This window comes from Cherax quadricarinatus, chromosome 78 (assembly GCF_038502225.1).
Source record: "Cherax quadricarinatus isolate ZL_2023a chromosome 78, ASM3850222v1, whole genome shotgun sequence".
In the NCBI taxonomy this organism is placed as follows: domain Eukaryota; kingdom Metazoa; phylum Arthropoda; class Malacostraca; order Decapoda; family Parastacidae; genus Cherax; species Cherax quadricarinatus.
In genome coordinates, this window is record NC_091369.1 from 2,801,051 (window position 1) to 2,814,651 (window position 13,601).

At 46.0% G+C, this 13,601-nt stretch overlaps 1 protein-coding gene across 1 annotated transcript; it reads right to left on the reverse strand.

Moving 5' to 3' along the window:
• Window positions 1–2,009: 2,009 nt before the first annotated feature.
• Window positions 2,010–9,078, reverse strand: LOC128701550 (daxx-like protein). Its single transcript, XM_053795292.2, has 3 exons — window positions 8,410–9,078; window positions 5,673–5,734; window positions 2,010–4,595 (listed from the first exon to the last, which is right to left on the reverse strand). Exons 1-3 carry the CDS (start codon window positions 8,525–8,527, stop codon window positions 2,559–2,561), a joined length of 2,217 nt encoding a protein of 738 aa, XP_053651267.2. The 5' UTR covers window positions 8,528–9,078; the 3' UTR covers window positions 2,010–2,558.
• Between the last annotated feature and the right edge of the window lie 4,523 nt (window positions 9,079–13,601).

Sequence of the window (13,601 nt, forward strand, 5' to 3'; positions counted from 1 at the left end):
CCAGTAACCAAGCTAACACAGTACCTAACCAGTAACCAACCTAACACAGTACCTAACCAGTAACCAAGCTAACACAGTACCTAACCAGTAACCAAGCTAACACAGTACCTAACCAGTAACCAACCTAACACAGTACCTAACCAGTAACCAAGCTAACACAGTACCTAACCAGTAACCAACCTAACACAGTACCTAACCAGTAACCAACCTAACACAGTACCTAACCAGTAACCAACCTAACACAGTACCTAACCAGTAACCAACCTAACACAGTACCTAACCAGTAACCAAGCTAACACAGTACCTAACCAGTAACCAACCTAACACAGTACCTAACCAGTAACCAACCTAACACAGTACCTAACCAGTAACCAACCTAACACAGTACCTAACCAGTAACCAAGCTAACACAGTACCTAACCAGTAACCAACCTAACACAGTACCTAACCAGTAACCAACCTAACACAGTACCTAACCAGTAACCAACCTAACACAGTACCTAACCAGTAACCAAGCTAACACAGTACCTAACCAGTAACCAACCTAACACAGTACCTAACCAGTAACCAACCTAACACAGTACCTAACCAGTAACCAACCTAACACAGTACCTAACCAGTAACCAACCTAACACAGTACCTAACCAGTAACCAACCTAACACAGTACCTAACCAGTAACCAACCTAACACAGTACCTAACCAGTAACCAACCTAACACAGTACCTAACCAGTAACCAAGCTAACACAGTACCTAACCAGTAACCAACCTAACACAGTACCTAACCAGTAACCAACCTAACACAGTACCTAACCAGTAACCAAGCTAACACAGTACCTAACCAGTAACCAACCTAACACAGTACCTAACCAGTAACCAAGCTAACACAGTACCTAACCAGTAACCAACCTAACACAGTACCTAACCAGTAACCAAGCTAACACAGTACCTAACCAGTAACCAAGCTAACACAGTACCTAACCAGTAACCAGTACCGTAACCAGTAACCAACCTAACACAGTACCTAACCAGTAACCAACCTAACACAGTACCTAACCAGTAACCAACCTAACACAGTACCTAACCAGTAACCAACCTAACACAGTACCTAACCAGTAACCAAGCTAACACAGTACCTAACCAGTAACCAACCTAACACAGTACCTAACCAGTAACCAACCTAACACAGTACCTAACCAGTAACCAAGCTAACACAGTACCTAACCAGTAACCAACCTAACACAGTACCTAACCAGTAACCAACCTAACACAGTACCTAACCAGTAACCAACCTAACACAGTACCTAACCAGTAACCAACCTAACACAGTACCTAACCAGTAACCAACCTAACACAGTACCTAACCAGTAACCAACCTAACACAGTACCTAACCAGTAACCAACCTAACACAGTACCTAACCAGTAACCAACCTAACACAGTACCTAACCAGTAACCAACCTAACACAGTACCTAACCAGTAACCAAGCTAACACAGTACCTAACCAGTAACCAACCTAACACAGTACCTAACCAGTAACCAACCTAACACAGTACCTAACCAGTAACCAAGCTAACACAGTACCTAACCAGTAACCAACCTAACACAGTACCTAACCAGTAACCAAGCTAACACAGTACCTAACCAGTAACCAACCTAACACAGTACCTAACGAGCGACCAACCCAGCACAACGCCAGCACAACATCAGGAATCCTTATGTATCCGCTGAAGAGGACCCCAGAAGATGACCAAAATATACAGACCAATTAGGTTTCTGAGTGTCTGTCTCCTTGTGAGTTAGTGAGCTCAGGAAATCGTAATGACTTGATTGCAAACAAACCATACCACGGGCGGGGTTAGAACCCGCGATCAGAGAGTCATAAAACTCCAGACCGACGCGTTAGCCACCGGGTTTCATGACTCTGGTCGCGAGTTCTAACCCCGCCCGTGGTATGGTGAGTTATTAGGCTGTTATACTGCAGGAATGATAACAGGAATAAAAGACAGATAAAACAAATACTAACTTTATTGAGAGATACTACAATTATATGATGTTTTAGCAGATAACTCACTACTAATTATCCAAGGGAACAAATTATCCGGAGGAGCAAATTATATATACTGAGAGGTGTGTATGTTTCTCAGTGTATATACACTGATAGTTTGCGTTAATCAGTATTTTATGTGTTAAAGTATTCTTGACTGGTGGTGAACAGGTGACATGCAGCCTTAATGACCCTCGTGTGGTAGATAGACTTGAAACTCCCATTAACCAACCAACGTAATGAAAAGAAATGAAAAAAGTAGTAGCATAGTAGTAGTAGTAATGGTAGTAGTGGTTATAGTAGTAGTAGTGGTAGTAGTAGCAGTGGTAGTTATAGTAGTAGTTGTTGTAGTAGCAGTAGGTTTACAGGGCAGTAAGTATAAGGGGACTAATACCCAGGTACCTGTTTACTACCAGGTGCACAGGGCAGTAGGTGTAAGGGAAGTACTACCCAGGTACCTATTTACTACTAGGTGCACAGGGCAGTAGGTGTCAGGAAGCTCTACCATGACACTAGAAGCCTATGGTTCCACCAGCTTGGTGTGGTAGGTTCAGAATGGGGATTTGCAGTGGTAGGTGGTAATAGGTCTGTCTGCCACCTAGTCCGGTCCCAGATCCTGGTAAGACCAGGGTGGAGAAGGGGTTGAAGGGGGTGACCAGGGGTGAGGACCCCCCCAGACCAGTTAGGTCTTCCTGCGGGGGTAGGACTTGAGGTCCCAGGTTGTATATTGGCAAATCAAGCGGCGGTGCCACCTTCAGTGTGGGGGTGACAGTTCCCTCATCTGACAGATCTGGGAAGCTGTGTTTGGTGTTGAGAGGTGCTGCTGGGAGTCTTGAGGCTAGGGACGAGCTTCCTAGATGTCCTGGAGGCTGGAGAGGGCCTCCTAGGGGAGCTTTGTCTCCTAGGGATGAGGTAGAGGCTGATGGGTGAGGTGCTGGAGGAGGAGACTTGATCGAAGTGCTGGAAAAAGAGGATTTACCTAGTGGTGTAGCCTGGGTTTCCCTCGGGTGGGATTTAAACCCTGTATGAGGGCTAGGGGAGACTGGGGGCTGGGGTTTCCGTGTAGAAAGGTTAATAGGTTGACTTTGGTGGGGGGTTTTACCAGTTGGGCCTGGGGGGTGGTGCGCTGGGGATCGTACAGGAGTTACATTCGAGGGGATTTGTCTATTGGGGACGTTAGGACTTAGAGGACTTAAGGATTCATCCTTTTGAGGCTTCCCTGGTTGGCCAGTTGCCTTGCTGACAGCAGGATTACTTTGGAAGGCTGGACCGGGGGATTTACCGGAGAACTGAGGAGATTTGTGACCTGGGAACGCAGGGGGAACCTTGCGTTCAGGGATTTCACCGATAGGAATTAGCCTGGGGAGGGAGCCATCTGGCTCTGTCCCTCCCGAGGGAGGAAGGAGGGGAATGAACCCCTCAGAATCCCCAGAAAGGTTGTTAGTCCCCGGAGGCTTCCCCAGGTGGGTGTCGTCCAAGTCTGGACCCACCTCCAGCAACTTAAAAGGCTCCACCTTGCCGATTTTTGGCACCTCGAAAGGAGAGACCTGCTTGACTGGCGGCAGTTTCGAGGGCAGGAAAGGCTCTTCCAGGAGCGATGGGAATTCCTTTGTCTCTCTGCTGTCTTTAGTCCCGCCGCTAGCCGGCCTTCCCAGCGGCGCTGTCGGCGTCGCCGGTTGAACGATTTCCAGCGTTGTTTTGACAGCGTTCTTGCGTGTTCTTGATGCTTGGAGAACAACGCTGGAGGTGGAGGTCACTTGAGGTTTCTTGTTCTCCTCGCTAGGTGCTTGGAGAACACCGCTGGAGGCGGAGGTCACTGGAGGTTGCTTGTTCTCCTCCCCAGAGCCTTGGAGAACACTGCTGGAGCTGGGAATCACTGGAGGCCTCTTTTTTTCTTCGACAGGTACTTGCAGAGAACCAAGGGACGCAGAGGAAGCCTCTGCCTCCAGGGGTTCCTTCTGCTGTGGGAGTACCTGGCTCTGTCGGCTTCCATTCTGTTCTGGACGTCCCTGGATCTGCCTTCGTCCTTGCTGCTGTGGGAGTCCCTGGATCTGTCTGCGTCCCTTCTGCTGTGGGAGTCCCTGACTTTGTTTGCTTCCCTTCTGCTGTGGGAGTCCCTGGCTCTGTCTGCTTCCATTCTGTTCTGGACGTCCCTGGATCTGCATTCGTCCTTGCTGCTGTGGGCGTTCCTGGTTCTGTCTGCGTCCCTTCTGCTGTGGAAGTCCTTGGACCTGTCTGCATCCCTTCTGCTGTGGGAGTCCCTGGCTCTGTCTGCTTCCCTGCTGCTGTAGATGCCCCTCCTGCTGCGGGCGTTCCTGTTGTTGCTGTAGAGGTCCCTGCTTCTGTAGACGTCCTTGTTGCTGTAGATGTCCCTGAACCTGTGGACGCACCTGGACCTGAGGACGTCCATCCTGTTTTGGACACCCTTTCTGCTGTGGTTGCCCCTCTTGCTGAAGACGTCCCTCTTGCAGTGGATGCCCTTCCTGCTGTGGGCGTTCCTGGGGCAGGAGGACGTCTGAGAGAGGTGGACGCCGTCTCGCGCTCCGTTCCTGAGACATAAACACACAGATATTTCTTAGTAATGAGAAATATGATTCCAGTATCGGTACAGTAGTGTTACTACCATAGTGTTATGGTAGTGTTACTACCATAGTGTTATGATAGTGTTACTACCATAGTGTTATGGTAGTGTTACTACCATAGTGTTATGGTAGTGTTACTATCATAGTGTTATGGTAGTGTTACTACCATAGTGTTATGGTAGTGTTACTACCATAGTGTTATGGTAGTGTTACTACCATAGTGTTATGGTAGTGTTACTACTATAGTGTTATGGTAGTGTTACTACCATAGTGTTATGGTAGTGTTACTATCATAGTGTTATGGTAGTGTTACTACTATAGTGTTATGGTAGTGTTACTACCATAGTGTTATGGTAGTGTTACTACCATAGTGTTATGGTAGTGTTACTACTATAGTGTTATGGTAGTGTTACTACCATAGTGTTATGGTAGTGTTACTACCATAGTGTTATGGTAGTGTTACTACCATAGTGTTATGGTAGTGTTACTACCATAGTGTTTACATATTGTTCTGTGTTCCAAGTTAGTTCCTCTCAACCCTTGTACTAACGTTCCCTTGTTCCCCGCTGTCACTAGGTGTTCAGTCCCAGGTGTTCCAGTGTTCAGCTGAGTCTTTGTAGTGAAGGTGGTCGGGTAAGAGAGGTGTGGGGAGTGGCCTGGAAACCTTGAATGGAAGCTTGATGTCAAGCCTCGTAGACGCCATTGTCTTAACACCTCTTTGAATATTTGCTGGAGCCTACATGAAGCCTGTGTGTGTGTGTGTGTGTGTGTGTACTCACCTAATTGTACTCACCTAATTGTGGTTGCAGGGGTCGAGACTCAGCTCCTGGCCCCGCCTCTTCACTGATCGCTACTGGATCCTCTCTCTCTCTGCTTCCTGAGCTTTGTCATACCTCTTCTTAAAACTATGTATGGTTCCTGCCTCCACTACTTCACTTGCTAGGCTATTCCACTTGCTGACAACTCTATGACTGAAGAAATACTTCCTAACGTCCCTGTGACTCGTCTGAGTCTTCAGATTCCAGTTGTGTGTGTGTGTATTACCTGGTAGATGAACGGAGTGTCTAAGGACCCTTGTGTCTCAGGTGATACACATCCAGCCATGACTGTAAAGAGAGAGGGTATAGTTTAATAAGTGGTCACGTAAATACACACATACATCTTGTATAGTTCAAGAGTGTATAGGTGAGTTAGATGTTCAAGGTCATATGCACAGAGAGGTGGCTAGCTCTCAATGTATATACACTGAGAGGACACATAGTGACGTCAGGTGTGGCATCAATGGCCCTCTAGCAAAGATTACAGGTGGTGATGGTCATCTCTCAAAGTGATGTTGGTAGCCCAGCCTCAACCTGGAACTAGTAACATCCAGGAGTCTGATGATGATACTGGATGTACTGTAGACATGTGGCTCCTTCTGCATGATAGAATGATGAGTGGACTGACTGGTGTCAGTCTCCCTCAGTCTCAATTCAATGAATTTCAACACTGGACCAATGGATAACACACTAGTCCAGTGATTAACACACTGGTCCAGTGTGTTAACACACTGGTCCACTGTGATTGTTGACTGGATCTCAGACTGAAATTGACCCGATGCCTTTCAGAGTGTCCCAGCTGCACAACTCATAGATATTAAAGAGAACAAGAGAGGGGAGAAAGTGCTGAGGGCGTAGTGAGAGGGGAGAAAGGAGTGAGAGTGCAGTGAGAGGGCTCTCTCAAGAGACAGCCTCGGTAAAAAAAATAGAATCAATAGCACAATGACAGACCACAGGAGAAAGCTGGCCACACCTTTTTTCTTCCTTTATAAAACGAGAGGTCACCCTCTCACCCCTCTCTCCCCTCCCTTCCCCTCTCTCCCCTCCCTTCCCCTCTCCCCCACTATCATTATCATTATTATCATCATCGTTATCATTATCATTATTATCATCACTTTTACACTGACGCTGTTTATTAGGTCCCTCCCCCCAGGATGCCGCCCACGACATCCCACTAGCACCCAGATACCTAATTACTTCCAGATGAACAGGGGTCAGCAAGTGCTATCAGGAACCGCTGTAAATCCATAGCCCATTTACGGCCCACTTTGTAAATGTAAACAGGATCAAGACTTCTCTAGCAGCCAGCTTTAAGCTGGTTTACAAGCTTAAAGTAAGATTTAAACTGATTTACAAGCTTAAAGTCAGCTTTAAACTGGTTTACAAGCTTAAAGTCAGCTTTAAGCTGGTTTACAAGCTTAAAGTAAGTTTTAAGCTGGTTTACAAGCTTAAAGTCAGCTTTAAGCTGGTTTACAAGCTTAAAGTCAGCTTTAAACTGGTTTACAAGCTTAAAGTAAGCTTTAAGTTGGGTTATAAGCTTAAAGTCAGCTTTAAACTGGTTTACAAGCTTAAAGTCAGCTTTAAGCTGGTTTACAAGCTTAAAACTGGCTGCCTGGAGTGCAGATACTTCCGACAGCTTGACAATGGGGGAGAGAAGAGCCCAGAGATTCCAGCTCATGGGCCAGCAGCTCTAACTTAGTTTCACCGTCTTGACCACGAAGGTCACAATAAGATACCCACCATCCAAGTACTAAATCTGGTTGATTAATGGGGGGTTGAAGTCTATCTGCTACACGACAGTCATCAAAGCTGCATGTCACCTGTTCACCACCAGTCAAGAATACTTTAATACCTAAAAATGGTGATTAATGTACACTATCAGTGTATATACACTGAGAGACATATACATCTCTCAATGTATATATATATATATATATATATATATATATATATATATATATATATATATATATATATATATATATATATATATATATATATATATATATATATATCCAGAGCGAGATAAATAGACAGACAGAAAGACAGTGACAAACAGAGATACAGAGATACACACACACACACACACACACACACACACAGAGAGAGAGAGAGAGAGAGAGAGAGAGAGAGAGAGAGAGAGAGAGAGAGAGAGAGAGAGAGAGAGAGAGAGAGAGAAAGAGAGAGAAAGAGGCTCACTCTACCTATCAATCCTACGACCAAAGCCTCCCACATCATCTCTTTATCTGTTCCAGACCTGTTGACAGTTCTAGGGGTAGTTCACCCCTCCCTTCTCCTCTCTCCCCCGTAGCACGGTCCTAGACCAGACCTCCCTCCCCCGTACATCGGTCCAAGACCAGACCTCCCTCCCCTGTACCTCGGTCCTAGACCAAACCTCCAGGTTAAATGAGGCATCAAAGTGATGCCTCGCGAAGCGAGTCCTGGACCAGCTGCCGCCATTTTCTGCGTATATTCGCCCTCTAGCGACAACATGAGTATGATGCAACATGGTTATGAGACAACGTGAGTATGAGGCAACATGGGTGTGAAGGAGTATGGGTATGAGGCAACATGAATATGAGGCAACATGGGTATGAGGGAACATGTATATGAGGCTACATGGGTATGAAGTAATATGGGTATGAGGGAACATGGGTATGAGGCAACTTGAGTATGAGACAACCTGGGTATGTTGGTCCCAGACCAGAACCACCAGCTAGTTCTTTCACCAGCTGTTAGTCTCAGATCAAAACCACCAGCTGGTCCATCCACCAACTGTTGGTCCCAGCCCAGTACCACCAGCTGGTCCATCCACCAGCTTGTCCATGCATCAGCTGTTAGTCCCAGACCCTTGATTACCAGGTCTTAAAAAACATTAATGACCTTAATTATCATTGGTAACGTTAATAAACATACAGTGTATAGCGGATATATAAGAAGTGATATTCCTCACAAGGACTTACTTGTTAAAGAGACCAGAGCGAGAAGCCAGGTCCTGGATTCGAAGGTCCTGGATTTGGAGGTCCTGGGTTTTGAGGTCCTCAGTTCGGAGGTCGTTCTTCGGCGGCTGGCTGGCGCCATTCTCTACTTCGTGGGGTACTTCGATGTTCCTTGATGCTTCTTTAAGCTTCTGTTGTTGCTTCTTGGATGGTTTCTGCGGCTAATTGAAGTTCCTTGTTGTCCTGTTGCTGTTCCTTGATGCGCCAGGATGTTTCCGCAACTTGAAGCTCTGTGATTATTCCCGTTTCCGTTAAATGGTTTCCTGTTGTACAGTCTGTTAATTAATGCTTATGTTTGTTCAAAATTATTCAGCATTTACTAAATACTAGTAGGCCTACTGTGGTGGTGATGGAAGGAACGTTAGATATAGCTACACTGTTGATGGTGACGTAGTTTTTCACTGTTGGTACATGTGGCACTGTTGGAAGTCTTTAGTACTTTAGCCTGGCACTGTTACTGTGGGTTGGCACTGCTACTGTGAGTCCTTGCAGGGGCAGTACCACAGAGAGAGCAGTGCTGGTGGTCAGACCAGCAGTGTGACTGGAACTGCTCTGTTCACTGTTCACTGTCTGTCTTGCCTCACACCTCTCTCATTGTCCACCCCACTTAACCCACTACCACCCCCATTAACCCACTACTACCCCCCATTAACCCATTACTACCCCCATTAACCCACTACCACCCCCATTAACCCACTACCACCCCCATTAACCCACTACAATCCTCATTAACCCACTACCACCCCCATTAAACCACTATCACCCTATTAACTCACTACTGCCCCCATCAACCCACTACCACCCCATTAACCCACTACTACCCCCATTAACCCACTACTACACCCATTAATCCACAGGCGATAAATGACATGCCCATGCACTCTGCCCCAGGGCCAGACTCATGGAACTCTGTGTTCATCAAGAACTGCAAGAAGCCCCTATCACGAGCCTTTTCCATCCTATGGAGAGGGAGCATGGACACGGGGGTCGTCCCTCAGTTACTAAAAACAACAGACATAGCCCCACTCCACAAAGGGGGCAGTAAAGCAACAGCAAAGAACTACAGACCAATAGCACTAACATCCCATATCATAAAAATCTTTGAAAGGGTCCTAAGAAGCAAGATCACCACCCATCTAGAAACCCATCAGTTACACAACCCAGGGCAACATGGGTTTAGAACAGGTCGCTCCTGTCTGTCTCAACTACTGGATCACTACGACAAGGTCCTAAATGCACTAGAAGACAAAAAGAATGCAGATGTAATATATACAGACTTTGCAAAAGCCTTCGACAAGTGTGACCATGGCGTAATAGCGCACAAAATGCGCGCTAAAGGAATAACAGGAAAAGTTGGTCGATGGATCTATAATTTCCTCACTAACAGAACACAGAGAGTAGTCGTCAACAGAGTAAAGTCCGAGGCAGCTACGGTGAAAAGCTCTGTTCCACAAGGCACAGTACTAGCTCCCATCTTGTTCCTCATCCTCATATCCGACATAGACAAGGATGTCAGCCACAGCACCGTGTCTTCCTTTGCAGATGACACCCGAATCTGCATGACAGTGTCTTCCATTGCAGACACTGCAAGGCTCCAGGCGGACATCAACCAAATCTTTCAGTGGGCTGCAGAAAACAATATGAAGTTCAACGATGAGAAATTTCAATTACTCAGATATGGTAAACATGAGGAAATTAAATCTTCATCAGAGTACAAAACAAATTCTGGCCACAAAATAGAGCGAAACACCAACGTCAAAGACCTGGGAGTGATTATGTCGGAGGATCTCACCTTCAAGGACCATAACATTGTATCAATCGCATCTGCTAGAAAAATGACAGGATGGATAATGAGAACCTTCAAAACTAGGGAGGCCAAGCCCATGATGACACTCTTCAGGTCACTTGTTCTATCTAGGCTGGAATATTGCTGCACTCTAACAGCACCTTTCAAGGCAGGTGAAATTGCCGACCTAGAAAATGTACAGAGAACTTTCACGGCGCGCATAACGGAGATAAAACACCTCAATTACTGGGAGCGCTTGAGGTTTCTAAACCTGTATTCCCTGGAACGCAGGAGGGAGAGATACATGATTATATACACCTGGAAAATCCTAGAGGGACTAGTACCGAACTTGCACACGAAAATCACTCACTACGAAAGCAAAAGACTTGGCAGACGATGCACCATCCCCCCAATGAAAAGCAGGGGTGTCACTAGCACGTTAAGAGACCATACAATAAGTGTCAGGGGACCGAGACTGTTCAACTGCCTCCCAGCACACATAAGGGGGATTACCAACAGACCCCTGGCAGTCTTCAAGCTGGCACTGGACAAGCACCTAAAGGCAGTTCCTGATCAGCCGGGCTGTGGCTCGTACGTTGGTTTGCGTGCAGCCAGCAGCAACAGCCTGGTTGATCAGGCGCTGATCCACCAGGAGGCCTGGTCACAGACCGGGCCGCGGGGGCGTTGACCCCCGAAACTCTCTCCAGGTAAACTCCAGGTAAACTACCCCCCCATTAACCCACTACTACTCCCAATAACCCACTACTACCCCCATTAACCCACTACTACCCCCCATTAACCCACTATCACTCCCATTAACCCACTACCACCCCATTAACCCACTACCACCCCCATTAACCCACTACTACCTTTATTAACCCACTACCACCCCCATTAACCCACTACATCCCCCATTAACCCACTACTACGCCCATTAACCCACTACCACCCCCATTAACCCACTACCTCTCCCATTAACCTACTACTACCCCCATTAACCCACTACCACCCTCATTAACCCACTACTACACCCATTAATCCACTACTACCCCCCATTAACCCACTACTATCCCCATTAACCCACTACCACCCCATTAACCCATTACCTCGGCCATTAACCCACTACTACCCCCATTAACCCGCTACCACCCCCATTAACCCACTAATACCCCCATTAACCCACTACCACCCCCGTCAACCCACTACTACCCCCATTAGCCCACTACCACCCCCATTGAGGTCATTCCGTTGGCTTCTGTTCATTCCCGTTGGCTTCTGTTCATTCCCGTTGGCTTCTGTTCGTTCCTGTTTGCTTTTGTAGTCCAAATGCATTCAGTCCTCTTTGAAGTTACCAATGACTCGAACGACACAAACTACTGGATTTCTCTCTTAATTTCCAATAGTTTCTGCCCATCCAGTTGGCTTGTTAATTCTGTTGGCTTCTGTTCATTCCCGTTGGCCTCTGTTTATCCCCATCCGCTTTTCTTCGTCCAAAGGCGTTCAATCCTCCTTGAAGTTTAGGTACATAATTGGTCCAGGGACTGGGCCTCAAAGTTTTGATAGCTGAGCAAGTTACAGAGGTAATGAATTCACAATTTACAAAGGTAATGAACTCACAATTTACAAAGGTAATGAACTCCAGGTAGGTCTAGTCACAATCATGACAAGTTACAAAGGTATTTACAGATTACAGAGGTACACAATGGGTCCAGGGACAGGGCTCCAAAGTTTTGATGGCTGAACTAGGTACAAGGTAATCCTTGAAGTTACCAGTGACTCTACGACACAAAGAATTGGATTGCTCTCGTAGTTTTCAATAGCTTCTGTTCATCCTAGCGCATCCTCTTCATCCTATGTAAATAGGGTTGGCTACAACGGCACCTAGAAGGAGCTCTGTTTACTCTCAATGTCTTCACCAACCTCTCAAGCTCTTGGACGACTCATTAGTTTTACAGAGAGAAACGTGGCTTCAAGCGAAACATCAGTTTGGGTGAGACAGCAATTTAAACGAGATGTCCTTGCAAAACCTCCGTGCAGCATCTCTATGCAACACCTCTGTGCAACACACTTCTTTGCATAGCAACATTCAGATGAATTAGTCTTGTTTTTCAGACCAGTCATCGTTGGGTCTGCAGATTGCCAGATCATTGCCCTCCAGCCAGACCAAAGACCCATCCAGCCAGACCAGAGACATGAACAGAAAAAGTCCCTCATCCAGCGACGTTTTGACAGCTGTGAGACCTGCAATAAGCCCCCATATTGGTCGAAATGTCTTCAAATAAAAGACTTTTTGAGTGGACTGGTGTTAAACAACACAGGGTCGTGAAGCGACTACAGACTTAACATATTTATCTTTATAAACCCTGAGAAAATGCTATATATTTTAAAAATTAGAGTTTATATGTTTTTATTTGTGTTTTGCTACAGATGGGTACACGATAAGAGATAAGATAAGATAAGATTTCGTTCGGATTTTTAACCCCGGAGGGTTAGCCACCCAGGATAACCCAAGAAAGTCAGTGCGTCATCGAGGACTGTCTAACTTATTTCCATTGTGGTCCTTAATCTTGTCCCCCAGGATGCGACCCACACCAGTCGACTAACACCCGGGTACCTATTTGCTGCTAGGTGAACAGGACAATAGGTGTAAGGAAACGTGTCGGAATTTCCACCCGCCGGGAATCGAACCCGGGCCCTCCGTGTGTGAAGCGGGAGCTTTAGCCACCAGACCACCGGGCCACCCCATCTTGCGGAAGACCAATCTCAGTTCCCGGTCCCTGACCAGGGCCAGGATTAAAACTATTAAGATGACCTTCTTAATTATCCTGACCTTCATGGCTTGCTGGACACCTTATTTCGTGGTCCATAATATTAAGATATGGTCAGACTACCGGTGAGTGTGAGTGTGTATCCCTATGTCTCCCTATCTCTCCCCATCTCACCCTATCTCCCCCAGATATGAGATCCCCGAGGCAGTCAAGGTGCTGGTAGAGACAGTAACTCTGGTCAACTCAGTTATTATTATTATTATTATTATTATTATTATTATTATTATTATTATTATTATTATTATTATTATTATTATTATTATTATTATTATTACATTATTATTAAAATAATGAGGAGAAGAAGAAGAAACAAGTTTATTGCTAATTAATGTAATTACAGAGTGGACGCAGGTGAAAGGTAATTAGATCACCCTCAGAGAGGAACCTAATTAACGTACATAAAATAGAAGTTATGGATCTAGTTAAGTACTCAGGTACATAATTATGTATTCAGGTACAAGACAGGTGCATATATGTAGTACATATTAAGTACATATGACCACAGGTACGTGTTGTGCAGTGTGGGATGTACATATGTTCCA